General features: G+C 39.0%; 1 protein-coding gene across 1 annotated transcript; it reads left to right on the plus strand.

Moving 5' to 3' along the window:
• The first annotated feature begins 10818 nt into the window (after positions 1 to 10818).
• LOC145657957 (eukaryotic translation initiation factor 4 gamma 3-like) lies at positions 10819 to 11384 on the plus strand. The gene is made up of 2 exons (XM_081714837.1): positions 10819 to 10953; positions 11112 to 11384. The coding sequence occupies exons 1-2, from the start codon at positions 10819 to 10821 to the stop codon at positions 11382 to 11384; spliced, it is 408 nt and encodes a 135-aa protein (XP_081570963.1).
• The last annotated feature ends 5135 nt before the right edge of the window (positions 11385 to 16519 follow it).

The raw sequence follows: 16519 nt of genomic DNA on the forward strand, positions 1-16519 counted from the left end.
TTCTAGTAATAAGCAGTGTTACAACTCTACATGCAAAGTCACTGAACAGTTGACTGTTAATTCTGTAGTAAGCATAATGCAAAAAATACAACAACATATTTTGTTGTGATTGAAAAAATTACGTCCTAAATACATGCGTTGTAAATACATTGACATTAGTATTTTTAATTAATTTCTAACATTCAGAGACATTCAGAGGTATTTCTATTAAGCCCAGAGTCAGCTAGGTCTCCGCTCTCTAATTACTCAATGAACCTCAATGGTCTCCCAATCACATCTTCTCTAACAGTTAAAGATCTTGGAGTTATGGATCCCAGTCTCTCGTTCGAAGCTCACGTAAATAAATAATGTTTCTAGGACCCCCTTTCTCCACCTTAGAAACATTTCAAAGATTAGGAACATGCTCTCCACACATAATGCAGAAAAGGTAGTCCATGCATTTATTACTTCAATATTGGACTACTGTAATCCCTTACTATCTAGCTGTGCTATTAAGTGCCTAAAGTGCCTAGCGAGTTCAAAATGCAGCAGCCATAGTTCTTAATAGAGCTAGAAAATTTGATCACATCAATCATATCTTAGCTACTTTACTTTGGCTCCCAGTAAAATTTCGTATTGATTATAAACTACTTTTAAGAATTCCAAATGTGCATTAGACTTTACAGTAACCTAAGACAACCCTTTTGCATGAAGGGAACTGGTAACTATGCTCACCCTCCATAATGTGCAAAAGATATTTAAAGTGTAGGACAGTCGAAGCATTATGTGTGCGTGTGCGTGATGTTATTAACGTGACAGTAAAAGCTTACCATTTTTAAATGGGGGCTGATCGACTTTCCACTTATGCAAGACTTATGTCAAGAGTACATGTCAAAAATTAGAGACGAAATGAGGTGCTAAATGCCGCAATTAGGCATACAGCAGTCAAAGGCAATTTGGAAACACACTTAGAAAACAAAGATCATGATCTTTGATCATGATCAAACTTTCAAAAAGCTTATCAACGTGACGAGAATGTGAGGTTTAGGTTCATCTATAGTGTTACAGTATCAATGTGAAATATGGATATCGAGGTCAGCATCACGTAAGAATGTATATGTGTGAAACATCTTCGTCGCCATAAATGTTGTGTTGTTACATAATTAAGCAGTCCATCCAGTTTCATTTACTTGATTTATTAGCAACCTGTGTCCACTGTCTAACTCAAGTATTTTTATTTTTATTTCCTCCATGTTGTTTATAATAGGCCTACAGTAAGAAATCCTTTTAACTGATTAATAATTAAAAAATATCTTTCTTGACCATAAGAATATAGCTTAACCACTAGAAAGATTAAACATCCAGTGAGTCTGTATCCTGGCATGTTAATGTAAAAGGCAGCTCCTACTGGATTTGGGGAAAGATTAGTAAAAGATTTCAAGTATCTGCAAAGCAGAAAACTGCCTATTCAACAGGCATAAATGATGTGCTACCGAAGTAGTTGTGTTATTTGCATAGCCTAATTAATATCATTAGATCAAGTTCTATATTACCTATATTGTTATATTACAATTTTGCTTTTGCTTTTTTGCTTCACAATTGTTACACACAATTGCTGCACCTGATACAAGGATAGGAATTTCAATTTATTCATACTGGATATAAGAATCATTAATGGCTGCTGAGTGAAGCACTTTCATTGAAAATTCCTCCACCAATTTTTTTTATTTATTTTTTTAACCAGAAACAGGGCACATCAACCAGGAATACATTCCAGCTCTGTTTTAGAACACTGGCTGTGATTCATTACATTTTGGCAATTGTGAAAACAAACTGGATGATACTTCTAAAAGTAATTGTGTTTGCAGTTTATTTGCACAGTTACATGAACAACATGTAGTAATCGGATCTAGAAAGTTGCCAACCCTATTAAAATATTAGGTTTATAGTATAATATTTGAATTAAACAGACAAAACATTAATCACAATCATTTGCATGATGATTAAATCTTGAAACAAAAATGTATCAGAGAGCTGTAGTGTTTTTCACAGACACACACCCAATTAAACTGTGCTTGACCATTTCTTGCCCTCTATATCATTCTCTGCAGTTTACTGAGAAAGACCTGACACTGGGTAATGCCATTGTCTATTCGAAGGCCAAAACAACAACAATCTTGGTTATCAAAGATTCACTCCACCCTGACCACAGCCTCTTCTTTTAGAAATCTGCAGAAATAAATATATGAAATTATTACCCCCCATCAGTGGACCTTTAGAGCTTTATTATTCAAAATAAGACAGACAGATGAACAGACAAACGCAAAATGTATATATAATATTTTTAAGTATTCGCCATCTGCACCATTACAGGAATAATGTGTGTGTGTGTGTGTGTGTGTGTGTGTATGTATGTATGTATGTATGTATGTATGTATGTATGTATGTATGTATGTATGTATCTATGTATATGGTTATGTGTGAGTACATGTATGTTGGATTGTATATGTACACGTATTAGAGTGTGATATTTATCGTTTATGGATTGGCTCTGTATGGATTTTATCAAAGGTGTCCACTCTAGATTATTGGTTCTGTTATTGATTAATTCTGAGAATTATTCTATTGATATATATACTCTATCAATAGATTTTTCTATTGGGTGACACTAATATTATTTTTTGTTTTCCAGTTCATGAATGTTTTTTTGTTTGTTGTTTTTTTGCAAGAATATTTTTATTATATCAATATAATAATGTTATACATAGTATCCTGTCATATTGGTTGATGATATGTCTCCTAGGAGACATAAAGATGGTGTTGGATGGATATGGTTATTTAAAGCATGGGATATGTTGGTGATGCACTATATTGGACTGTTTGCACTTGTGTAGCATGTTGTCTGTTGCACTGTTGTTTTTATGTTGCACCATGGCCCTGGAGGAACGTTGTCTCGTTTTTGTTGTGTACTTGTATATATACCTGAAATGACAATAAAACCACTTGAACTTGAACTCGAACTTGATGACGACTTGCCAAAATTGCTTGACAGGTGTGCTCTGCCACGTGGCGTGAATGTAATCATCAACTGTGATTTGAGTAAAGTATGTACAGATTGCTGAGCTTGTGAAACCAATTTTAAACATCCAATGTGTAGTATAATGTACTCTGTATTATTTTGTACTGAATGCATTGTAGGTTAGTGTTGCTGTCATGTGGTAATTATTATTACACATTTTAATCCAAACTGCAGCGTCGGGGGCTAGTAATAAATGTTCCTCCTATTGTCTCGATGGGAGAGTAACTGTGAGATTTGATTTCACTATTATTTTGTATATCTTAGATAATAGGTTTTTTGTATTAAGAATGCTTGTTTATAAATTCTGATAAGGATGTAGGTATCGGAATTGATTTTTGAACACATAGGTGATCTTAGCTGATGGTATTGTAGGAACTGGGGGCTTTCTATAGCATATTTTGGGGCTAGTTGTGGGCGTGACATGAAACAAGTCTTAGGATAAATATGTTTAAGGTTTGTAATGCCTTTTTCTATCCAAGATGTAAAGTTTAATATTTTTGTTCATGGTAAAGCCTGGATTGTTCCAAATGGGAGAATGAATAGTTCGTGTGAGTGTGGAGTTTGATATCTTGTGGAATTTCCACCAGACTGTTAGTGTCATGGCCACCTTCAAACTGTTGAAACATGGATATTTTTGAATATGAGTCTGGGCACATTTGAAACACCTGCCGCAAACATTACTGACATTATATCTTGTTTATGTGATTGGCTGTGCTTCTCTAGCCACAAGTACTTTTTGATTTATTTATTTTTTAATTTGGTAATTTTATATATAACAGCAACAAATGACATCTTAAGTTTTATGACAAAATGTGCAAACAAGCTGGTCTGAGAGGTGTGTAGCGGGATATGACTCAGTGCATCTCTGGTGCTGCTTTTGATGAGTACAGTGTCATAAGTGTGTCTGTCCAGCAGCGCAAAGAGGAGATACAGCTTCTTCTCCCGGAGGTTTCCGATAAATATGTAGATATGTTAGTATGTAATAGAAAGACAGCTGTCCATCCTCATAGTCTAGGTACATGCCCGCATTCCTGGGCAATTGTGTCAGGGGCAGAGGGGTCTCAGGCTTGGTGCAGGTGTACAACTTCTGGATGCTCCTCCAGAGCACCCAGAAACCCTCACAGTGGGTTTCTCAACTTGCTCAGACTCAAATCTCAATATCGGCATCCGAACCGTCTTAGAGAGGAACAAAAAACACAACTCATTTGATTAAATTGTTCCAGTATAAATATGGTTATCAAACATGCTTTTAAAAATATACTTCCATGGAGATGGTGCCCTACAGGGTAGTGTTGGAACAGTGTGTACAGGCTTAGTGTCATGTTGTGGCCCCGCCCCCTCCTCAAAAATCTTGGTGTGTGTGTGTTCGTCTGTGTTGCCACACACTCTCGTGCCGTTCACCTGTTCTCTGTTATGTGTAATCGGCTTGGGTGTATATATGTCTCGTGTTTCATAGTACGTGTGTTGGTGTTTGAGATGTGCATAGTATTTGAGCTTTGTTGTATGTTTTGCATGTTTGCAAAAATAAAAGTGCATTTCATCGTGCCTCGTCCCCGCATCCTGCTTATCCTCACAACGTCAGAACTAGACCACTTTAGATGTAACTTAGAACCTCCAGTGACCTCTGTATGTGTTTCTTTAGTTGTATGAGCTCCACTGGAGGACTCTGAATAGTTGACAATGGAAGAGGGGTATATCAGATTCACCCCTTCTGCCTCGGTGTGACAGATTAACACACTGCATTAACGTTTAGAAATAAAAACATATGGTAAACACAGTCTAGAAAATATTACCTTGTAACAATTCAGTCAGTTTTCTGTGTCCTTATGTCTATAAATTAAAAGTAATAAAACATTTAAATGATAAATAAATTAAAATGAATGTATAAATGTTCACAAATAAGAAACTACATTGGTCTGCACTTTTCTCCACAGATTCAAGGAACTCATGAAAGTTGGAAGCTATAGAAACACATAATACAGAATTATAGACTGACTGATGTGTGAGCAGAAAGATCACTGTGATGTTCTCATATCTAAAGCACTCAAAGCATTGATGTTATGTAAATTAACTGTGATCTGATTGGTTTAAGGAAATAGATTCACCTACTTTGAAGTTCAAGTTTTTATCAAAAGGTTAGAACTGGTTGACTATACTTTGTCTGTCCTGCAACAGGAAATTTAAACATTTATATCCAAAGTATTACGCGATAGAAATCAATTCAAGACTACCCGTTATTGACCGCTAGATGGCGGAAGATACGAAGAAATAAATGAGTCCAGATCCTCCTGCCCGACTTTACGGTGAGACTCTGCTTTTACGTCATTAAAACGCTAAAGAAAAAAGGCCGCCATATTTGTAGTTCCACAACGTGAAAAGGCGTCATTTTGTATGCCGAAGAATGAATAAACACCATGCCATACCTTGAAGACGACGAAATTGCAATTTATTTAGCTAGCCATAAGAATAAGAATAGCTGTTTAATTTACATAATCACAAATATATTGCATGTACATACAGCTACATTTCAGTCGATCAAAATGTTTCACGTATTTATAACCGCAACTTTATGTTACAGTGGTCATATCAGAGATTTACCAATATAAAACGCAACAGGTGTCGTGTTCTGTAATAGCACATTTTAACATTTATATCCATATTACACATAACCAAGGTGTAATATAACCATATGTACTGAACAGACATGAACAGCCTGTGTATTGTGAAAATACATGTATGTGTCTTCTACAGCAATTACTGTGCCCTGCACACTTTAAGTTTGGCATGAAGTGTTTGCTTTTTCCAAAGCAAGTAATATTAAATTATTCTCATAGAATAAATTTCACAAAGACATGGACTTCTCGGTTGACCGTAGAAATATGTTTGTTTTTTTTGTATTTAATTTATTTAATGCGAATCGTATGTAGGTTACCACTGCTAAGCTTCACCAATGTCAAGGTAAGACCTCGAAAGGACGCAGAAAATTATTTTAATAACAGCTTCTGCTGATTTATTCAATAACTGTATGACACCGTTTGAGTGTACGTACCGACTGAAAACAAACTCAAATTATTAGAGACACTCTTACTGCGTCTCCACATTGAAACATATCAGTTAGTTAGCTAGGCTGGCTAACTAGCTTAGCTTTATTAGCTAGCTAAGCTAATGGCGAAGAGGATTACGTTAAAGAACCCCCGGTCTACAGTTGTGCACATACAGGAAAATTAATGAATAGCATGGTAATACACGCATTTATTTGAACAGTTATGTAGCTAATATGCATTTGTAGTATGTGCGCCTGGCGTAGAAATGAGTCTTTGTTAGCCCATTAAGGCTATCTTAGCTAGGCTAGTTCGAACAAGCTAAGTGCTGGTTGCTATGACAACGGGCTTGGTGTATTTTGCGAGCTTGTCAGCTACATAAGACAAGTGTTTATCGCTTTACTGCTGCGGTGAACTGTTATTATTGTAACACTCTGCTAATGCCAGATGTGTAGAATAACTCACTAGTGATGTTTACTTCGAGACTTTGGCAGTTTTAAGATGGATAGAAAGCGAATGAGCCAGCTAGCTGTCCTAGCTAACATGCAACATTCTGTACATCCGGGGTACTCCCAGCCCTTATCAGGACCTCACAGTTCCCTTTGAGAACTCCCTGGTATCACGATCATAACTTTGGACAACCAGTTGTCATTCTCAACTCATGTTTCAAATCATGTTTCAGATTTCTCCCTTGTAACATACGAAGGATTTGGCCCTTTCTTTCGCAGGAAGCTACCCAGGTGTTTTTGCGGTCTCTTGTGATCTCAAAGCTAAACTACTGCAACTTACTACTTGCTGGTCTAGTAGTACTCTAGTACTTATTGTTTATTGCACTTATCAATGTTTAAGGTAGACCTTATGTAGTTTGTACTTCTTGTTAGGAACTGGTTCAAAGTGACAAGTCCTTCAGGTTCAATCTCCTCCAAGTTACCCTCTGCCCTCCGTCCTCTGTAGCCGGATCCGGGGAAGTCAAGAGATACTGACACCAAGGTAGTGAATCAAGAGAGTTCCACTTTATTGAGGAAAGCACAGAGTATATATGTGTCCTATATCTACTATCTAAATCTACAGGATGATGGAGAAAAGTGAGGCATGTTCTAAGGGTCTACGTAGAAAGGAAAGGGACAAGGTTATTAAAGATTAGATGTTCTCTGCATGAACGAGCCACGAGCTGTTCCCTTGCCCGCCATTAGCCACTCCTGTGCTTAAAGAGAGACGGAGAGAGAGAAAGGGAGGGGTAAAGGAGACAAGAAGAGGGAGCGGATGACCTAGGGCGACCAGCTTGTGGTCAAGCCGCCATGTCATGGCTGATAGGCAGAGACCTTGCGTTGGGTGCCTGAATAGAGAAAGGCTCCAGTATCTAACACTTCTAGGCATCAGCAGTAATCCCTGTATTTCTACAGTATTCTAGATCATTGCTATATTGGACTCTAACCTATTGGACTGGCTAGGATGTATTCTATGAATAAATAACAAAGCACTTTTGTAAGTCGCTCTGGATAAGAGTGTCTGCTAAATGCAGTAAATGTAAATGTCCAAGGAAAGCCGACACTAGCAGGCAAACCGAGCATTGCACAGGCCATATTTGAAATTCCCACAATGCTTTTCTCACCGAGCGTATGTCCGGGCAATAACGTCAGTTGGTCCTACCAGACAATTATCAGCATGACGAGAGTCTTTCATATCAATAAATTCTGACAACACTTTGAAAGTGATAAGCAGTGGTTAGCTGGAAAGTTATTCATAAACAAGCACGTTGAAAATTACGAAACAAAAGACTTAGATCAGCTGTTGTCTCTATCGATGGTGTGGGTGACCCATGTGTTCTTAGGATGCAGGTAGGGTCTAACGCCTTCTGTGCTGAGTTGCTGTTTCCATATTTTAAAAATGAACGCATTGTTAAACGGCATCTGTAATAGTTAAGGAAAGTGCGTTATAAGTATAAAGTGTTACAGTAAGTGTTTTGGCCCCTGACTGCCATTAGGACAAGCCAAGACAACCACTCACTACGTTAGCTTATCTACTTGTTAAATCAGCCTGAAATTAAGATACAGATAAAAGTGTTGATTTTTATACTAACATTTTAACAACTTCAGCCAAAGTATTCAGAATGTAAATGTTTGGTCTAGCAGGTATGTCCCACAACTGATGCAGAGAGTGCATGTCATGGCAGAGGGGATTCATGTTGGCAAAATGCCCTCCTACAAATTAGTCTCAAATACTGAAGCAAAAAAGAGGCCAAATTCATCTGATGGAAGTAAGTCTAAAAGGGCTTCTTGATGATGTTACCCTGGTGACTTGCATTCTTTCCAGATGCTCAACAACCACTAAAAGTAGTGCATTGCTAAAAACTTCTACTTGTTGTGCTGGAGGTGTTGAAAATATGGTTTCCTTGTCATTGTCAGTCTGATTTTATAAGGTTCTACGTGGGTATCGATAGGAGCTGAAACTGTGCATGTGTTGCCCCTCTGAGGAGATGAGCCAATGAGGAAGATGCCCGTGTTCAAATTTGGCTCTAGACCACGCTTTGAGCTGGTGCACTTTGTCAGCGGTTGAAGTTGCAGCAGCAGTGGCGGAGTGGGACGCAATGGTGAGAAGGAGAATGAGAAGGATCTCAGCAGTGAGAAGCTGAACAGCGGCAAGCAGCGGGAGGCCGGAGACAAAGCCTCTCCTCTCCCTTCTCTGACACAAACACAGTCACGTGTTATATACTCACATAATCCAAAATCTAGCATCTTTTATTTGCTGTTAGCTGGCGAAGAGTAATCAGTATAGTCAGATTCCTTTAATGTAAACACTTGGGAAAATTCCTGCCATGAGATCACTTTGGACACAGGGAAGATCTGATAGTAAATATTATGACAGGGTGAGGTCATGACTGCTTAGAAAAGTTTATAATGAAGGTCATGAAAGGTCAGTTTTGACTAATTGCAAAAAACGCCATGTAAACATTAGAATGGGAAAATCAAGCGGTCTGAGCGAAGCGAACTGCGAACGAGGCATGGAACAGACTAGCCAGGACCAATATTTTGAAAGGGATCAGAAGAGGATGACATCAAGAATCATTCTGATGATCATGTGGCGCATGGTCAAGCAAATTGCAACCAGATACAATGCTGTTGCTCCAACTAACATGTCTGAAGGCACACCATGGGTCCTCTGAAATCAGTAGATGTTTGAACAGAAGGGCTTACCTATGTATTGTGACCAAGTGCATCCCTTCATGCAGCTGCTTAAACTATGGCAGAAGGACACTTTCAACAAGACAAGAAACCCTGCCGCAAGGGTTGTATAATCACGGATTTGTTCCAGTATCAAGACAGCAAATTTTCAATGTTTCCCTGGCCTTCACAGTCCCCAGATCTTAATCCTATAGAACATCCCTGGGTAAAGGTATAACAGGCAGTTTAGAACATGTCAGTCCCTCCAAGTAATTTAAGAGAAAATATCCTATGAAGATTGGACCAAGATTCCTGCAGAGCATTTTCAGCATATAGTGGAAACTATGCCAGAAAGAATTGCTGCAGTTCTGGAGGCCAAAGAAGGTCCAACATGCTATTAAATGGGTGTACTTAAGCCAGATACACTGTGTCCTATAATAGGATGTTGCTGGAATGTATGTGGATGTTGTTGGAATGGCCGCAGAGTTGCGGCAGCAGTACAGGTAGTCTGTGATCCTTTCCCCCATCCGAGTGAGTTTGCCCTTTTACACGGGGTCGAGTTATTATGTGAATGTTTAATTACACAGGATGGATTGTGGGTGACAGAACCGAACAGCCTTCAGGATTCAAATAGAGAAAGGTGACCTGTGGATGATCTTGTATATATTATAGGTTAGCGCCCAGTGGTTGTGTTTAAAATATTCTTGCAAATTTGTGCGCAATTCAGCATTGGGAGAGATTGACAGATCTTCATTGCATTGTCTGGTCGGTAGGGTTATTATTGGATCAGATTTGGTTATTATGTATATATTTTTTTTGTTTGTAGGAGTTATATATTGATTAAATCTAAAATTCTTGTAGCTGGTTCTAATGGGTTTTCTTTTAATTAGAATTTGGAGCACATGAGGGGTTTTAGTTGATAAGATTTGATAAACTGTTTGCTGCCAGTGCTACACTTCTCGGAAAGTGTGATTGATGTATGATGCCTTTATCGGTCTATATAGCAAAGTTGAGTGATTTTTGTTCATGACGAAGTCCCAAATGGCAGAGTAAATATTTGGTGAAAGTGAGGAGTTAGTTATTATGTGGAAGAACTGCTGAATTTAACAAAAGATTGGGATCTTTGTAATGGAAAGCTTAGTCGGTAGTCTGTTTTCCTCTCCAGGAGCTTTTCCAGAAGGTGCGCAGTATCCTGAACAAACTGACACCGCAGATGTTTAACCAGCTGATGAAGCAGGTGATGGACCTCACCATCGACACAGAGGAGCGCCTCAAAGGCGTGGTTGATCTGGTTTTTGAAAAAGCCATCGATGAGCCCAGCTTCTCTATGGTCTATGGCAATATGTGCAGCTGCCTGGCTATGGTGAGTAACATGTTCCCATACATTGCTGCTGAAGTTCCATACAAAGGCAAATGCCACACAGAAGTGAACTCTATTTGAACCACTCTAAACTGACATGGAGCTTTAATCAGCTTCTATTTAGTAACAGAACTCTCAACACTGTCTTATACCCAAGTGTTTCTCCTACATGTCTTTCCTGTGTAGTTAAAAGTGCCCATGGCAGACAAGCCCACCAGCACTGTAGGTTTCCAAAAGCTGCTGCTGAACCGCTGTCAGAAGGAGTTTGAGAAGGACAAGGTCAACGATGATGTTTTGGAGAAGCTGCGGCACCAGCTGGAAGCGGCCACTTCAGTAAGCAGCACTCCTGTCTAGTTTACCCGACTCACCAACCCACAGATCAGGAGAAAGGGGACTGAAATCGGCAGCAGTGCTGGGAGGCGGCCTGGTCGTTATCGGGTCCAAACGCGCTGTTTCTTGCTTTTGTCTTTGTTCTGGTTACTCCTCGCAAGGCCAGCGAGCGGGAGAGGCTGGAGGAGGATCTGGAGGAGGCGAAGGACAAGGCCCACAGGAGGTCCATCGGTAACATCAAGTTCATCGGGGAGCTGTTCAAGCTGCACATGCTGTCAGAGGCCATCATGCACGACTGTGTGGTCAAGCTGTTCATGAACCACAGCGAGGAGAGCCTGGAGCGTCTGTGCCACCTCCTCACAGCCATCGGCAAAGACCTGGACTTGGAGAAGGCCAGGGTAAGCAGGCCGCGGGCCTGGTCTGGGTTGATTTAATATTCTCAGCAGATGCTCAGCACTTGCATCGGTTTATCTTTAATATGTCATGTAAAGGTTTACGGCACATGTGTACATGAGTGCTAGTGTGCAGTGCAGCGGCTGTGCGGATTTTGTCCAGATTTGGTCTGTGTTGCGTTTTTCACAACAAGTACTTTACACATCGAAACTGGATGAAGAAGTTTTGGATATTGTATATTGACTGTCAATTTTGTCTCTAGTAGGAATGGCAGTTGTGATGTTGACAGTTCAGTCACCAACTAGTGTGACAGTTATTTGTGTTCAAGTTTCCTGGTCTTTTTTATTGTATTTTTTTTTCTCCATGCACGTTTTTAACCAAAAAACAAGCATGTTGAAATGTTGTTTATAAAAGTTTATAAAAGCCTGCACTCTGACTACAGGGTAGCCAACTAATTAGGATCATCATCTATAGTGCGACTAGCATGCTGTGCTGATATCAGTGTATTATTAGGCCTTGGCAATTATTTTAAAAGTGTCCAAGTTCATGTTGTTTAGTGAAGTTGTTAGTGTGGTTGTTAGCTCTGCTCCTACTGCAGCTGACAAAATGAAAGGCTTTTATTCAGGACTGGTCAGCTGTTAGAAGGTTTTGCTCTCACAGCCTCCTCCACGTTTGCCACCTCCTGCTGCTGCACCCTGGATTCCCCAAAGCCAAGTGCAGCTGATGACAGCACAGCTACACCCACAGTGGCAGTGAACTGCTTTACAGCACTGACCACCGTGCAAGGCAGCAGGGTTTACATAAGAGTCATAAACGTCTTGTGACATGAGTTCAGCTGAGAGCACACCTGATCGAATCGAAAGGTGAAGAAAATCTGAAATTTGTCGACGTTTCTCTTACACTCTCTCTCTCTCTCTCTCTCTCAGCCAAAAATGGATCATTACTTTAAATATATAGAAAAGACAGTGAAGGAGAGGAGGGGTTCCTCACGCATTCGGTTCCTGCTCCAGGACGTCATCGACCTGCGACTGGTTAGAGACTCTGCCTGTGTTTGTGTGTTTGTGTTTGCCATTCCAGCGCATGGTGATGCAAAAGTATGCATCTGCTGATTTTGCTTTTCTAGAATAACTGGGTGTCGCAGCGAGCTGACCACGGGCCCAAGACCATCGAGCAGATTCATAAGGAGGCCAAACTTGAGGAGCAGGAGGAGCAGAGGAAGGTGCACCAGCAGCTGCTGTCCAAGCACAACAAGAGGCAAAGGTGTGGCCCTCAATTCCGTGACAGCCTTTTTCACCTGGCTGTGTGAGGCCGAGGACAAGTCCAAGGACAATCGACAGGAGGATGGACACATTTGCCAATGTGTGCTAAAAGACAATACAAGAATTAAATTCAGATAGGCTCTGCCCATTAGATTTCACTTTTTTGTTTGTTTGTTTTTTTATTTTTTTGCTAATTTCAAACCAGTCCTAGGATTTTCAAACAATCTGAGTGAAATTGGTGTCAAAATATTTGCAAGAGTCTGAATCTCAATAATTATTTAAACAAAAACCTGACATAAAAAATACAGCTGTCCTATTCCAGTCTAATATTAGTAGTACAAAGTAGTAGTACAAAGGTCAGGCTTTAACTTTAACTTTAACTAGCTGTAACTCCTGAAGGACATGTTCAGATTTCATGAAATTTAAAATACTTATACCAGTATTGACTTTGAGGTAGCTTACCAAATGTAGCAGTTTTGTCAATATGGGGCATTATAATATGCAAATAACTGTTTCTCAACGACTGCTCTTCTGATCAAGATGAAATTTTGCATACTGCTTCTGTAAGCAAGCTGAAGTATTCCTAAGGATGACTCAAACATTGGCTAATGTTTTTCAGGTAATTGGCTAATCATAGAACTGGCTTCAGTGGACTGCTATAACGTTGATTCTTGTAGAAATTACTTTAAATTTAAATATCCTACTACTTTTTATGTTGCTGATGAACTGTAACACACTAGTCGTAGGACCTTTCTCCAATCTTCACAAATTTGGTATCAAAATGTTGATGAGACTGAAACATGTTGATATTTGTATGGTATATGGCCCCTACATACCTATCAATCCTTCCAAGGTGTACTGATTCATTCAAAACAGCTGAAAAAAAATTAAGACTTCTTTGAGTAATTCTTATGAAACTTGACATGAGTATTGATTTATGGACTTTGAGCTAGCATGGCAATTATAGGACATTTTTGCCAACAGAGCCCCTCTGACATATGAAAAGGTATTTTAAAAAAGAAAAATGAGTCAATCCCATTGTGTACCAATTGTGCATGAGAAATGCAGTTTATACAGTGCAATACTTTGTGACTATTTCATAAAAAAAGTTCAATACGTTTCATAAACCTTTTTTTAGCCTGATTTTTGATACCTAAATTAGTTGGGCAAATGCACCTTTCAAACAAGTCAGTGACCTTTTGATCTAGAGATACCTTTTAAATGTAAAAAATGCAGATCTTCTTGTAAATAATGATCAAAAATATGTGTATTTAACTATCAATCCCCAAGAGCAGGATTTTTATTAATAGGCTAAAACTTAGCCATAGAGTGTTAGATTATCACCAAACTTCAATGGTGTATATGAACCTACTGTGAATGCAAGTACATTTGGGGTGAACTGACCTTCTGGGGGAACTATATTTCTTAGTCATGTCGAATCAGAAAAATAATATTTATATAAAGCAATTCAGCAGAGAAAATTGAGAGATTGGTTTCAAAATACAACATTCCTGGAAACAAAACCTCAAAACCAACCACAAAGGCTGGTGAACTTTATATGGGATATTATCAGCAACCAAGTTGTGCAGATGTGATAAAATGATTGGACCCCTTAATTGCCAACTGCAGCTATAATAAATGTAATTCTAATGTATGTCATGAATTCCCTAGATGAAGGAAGTTAGACATTTCAATAGCAACACACCTCCCTTGATGAAATGACTGGGTACAGAAATTAGTTGACCAGAAAGGCCAGAAAAATAGCACAACCACAGCCTTCAAACCTGACAACAAACCTGCTTAATGGTGACAGTTTTTTTTTTTTCAAATACAAAATACAGACTCACTCTCAATAAATAACCATTTGATGAACTAATGCAGAATATAAATTAAGACAGTGACACAAGCTTTACTTTAGTTACTAAGCATTTAGGTTTGGGTGTTTTTAGGACTTGGTGGGATGGTTACGAGCAAATATTGGCATATTAGATAAGCAGAAAAATACTATGGATGGGTTCAACACATGATGTGCGTACTCGTTTGACTTTGGATCTATTGGATCCCGCCAATAACTGTTGAAAAGAAAAATGACCACCTGATTGCTAAAACATATAATGGAAATAAATGTCTTATGCAATACGAGAATTATGGAAATCGGGTCAGCTTTGGAATAGAGAGGAACGTTAGGCACATACTAATAATATTAATACATTTTCAGAGACACACAATATCCATCCTGCCAAGGACAGGCAGTGATCAGTGAACCAGGCAGCCAGTAAGAGAAATAAAATCACCAAGAAAGTCAGGCTTTTTGCTGTTTTTTTTCAAAAAAATGTCCTTGACAGAACACAAGATATGACTGAATGAGCAAAGTTACATTTATATAGAGCCTTTCAAAGAACATACAATGCTTTCCAATGAACACACACAGCTTCTACATTCAGTCACATGCTGGATATTGTGTTAAATTGTTTGTCAGTGGCTTACTGCAGGGTGACTGTGTGTAAAATGGGGAAGAGTAACTCCACTCCAGCCTCCTCTATCTCACAGTCATGCAGAGTGAGCTGTGTGTGTGTGTGTGTGTGTGTGTGTGTGTGTGTGTGTGTGTGTGTGTGTGTGTGTGTGTGTGTATGTAGGTATGTATGTGTGAGCTCTCTGGATGACCATGGAGACGACTGTGCAGTCCTCGGTGCTCAGAGTCAGAGTGTGTGTCTGTGTGTTTGCTGTCAGGTCCAGAGCAGAGCTGCAGGAGAAGTCCAGTCTGTGCTGCAGAGCAGAGAGCAGATCTGCTGCTGCTGCCCCCTGCTGGAAGTCAGAGACACTGTAGCAGTGGAGCAGCCTCAGCAGCAGCCTGTCAACACTGAGAAAACAAAACACACACACACACACACACACACACACACACACACACACACACACACACACAAACACACACACAGTGGCAGAGCAGTTAATTTCAGATTAATATAAATATTTCACCCGAATTTACCAATTACCATGGACTGTAATATGTTGATTACCTGACACAGGAGTCTCAATAAAACCTAAACAATGCTGGCACAAAATGACATCTTGGAAACTTTCCAAAACACACATAAATGAATATATAAGTGTATGTAAATGTATATAAGTTTTTATAACACGCCCAGTTTCCTGCTTATTTTCAGCCACTTTTTGGTAACTGCATTTATATTATGTCAAATGAGATTTTAATGCTTTAATTTTTGTGTATTAAGAAATGGTACTTGATCAATTTATGTTATTTATCCTCATATGGAAAGATTTGCTTCCATATTTTCCATATTTCAAATTTTGTGGGAAAAAGATGTCTGGAGATTTTACAGTCTCTTATAGCCTGCAAGTTATAGGACAGTGCCAGACCTGTGAAACAGTGCCACTTCATCCAGTGTTTAGACGACGTTTGATGCTTAGACCTCATTAGTCATATGCTAATAGTAACTTTGATACAATCTTCAATACAGTGTTGAATCAATGTGCTTTGCAATAGTGAGCTTTGATGCCTCAGTATCTAACATCCCATCACTACACTGGAGTTCTACCATATGTATTCTTTCTCTGCCTGTTCGTTTTCCATATTGTTCTCCGTTCCCGTGTTCTTAATATCTGTGTTATCTTACTTTTACCTCTATGTTTTCTTCTTCCTGGTTAGCCTCACTTTGTTTTTTGTTTATCATGTATTCTGGTAACCTGCTCTTGGATAATGTTTCTGCTCCTCCTAATAAACAAAGTTCGACAACACGCTTGTGTCTTGCCCTGCCTGTCTCAGCATTACAGCTAATCTAAAGGTCAAAGCATAAACTTCACTGGCAGATACACCTATATTTAAACATTACCACGTGTGTACACAGTTTTCTAATTACATTAACATATTAACAAATAAGCAGACATCTAGTTTC

Source organism: Electrophorus electricus, chromosome 5 (assembly GCF_041902795.1).
Source record: "Electrophorus electricus isolate QZ-2024a chromosome 5, ASM4190279v1, whole genome shotgun sequence".
NCBI lineage: Eukaryota > Metazoa > Chordata > Actinopteri > Gymnotiformes > Gymnotidae > Electrophorus > Electrophorus electricus.

Coding starts and splice junctions, on each gene's coding strand:
- LOC145657957 (XM_081714837.1), top strand. CDS start 10,819: ATGGCAGACAAGCCCACCAGCACTGTAGGTTTCCAAAAGCTGCTGCTG. Junction 10,954..11,111: donor AGCTGGAAGCGGCCACTTCA/GTAAGCAGCACT, acceptor ACTCCTCGCAAG/GCCAGCGAGCGGGAGAGGCT.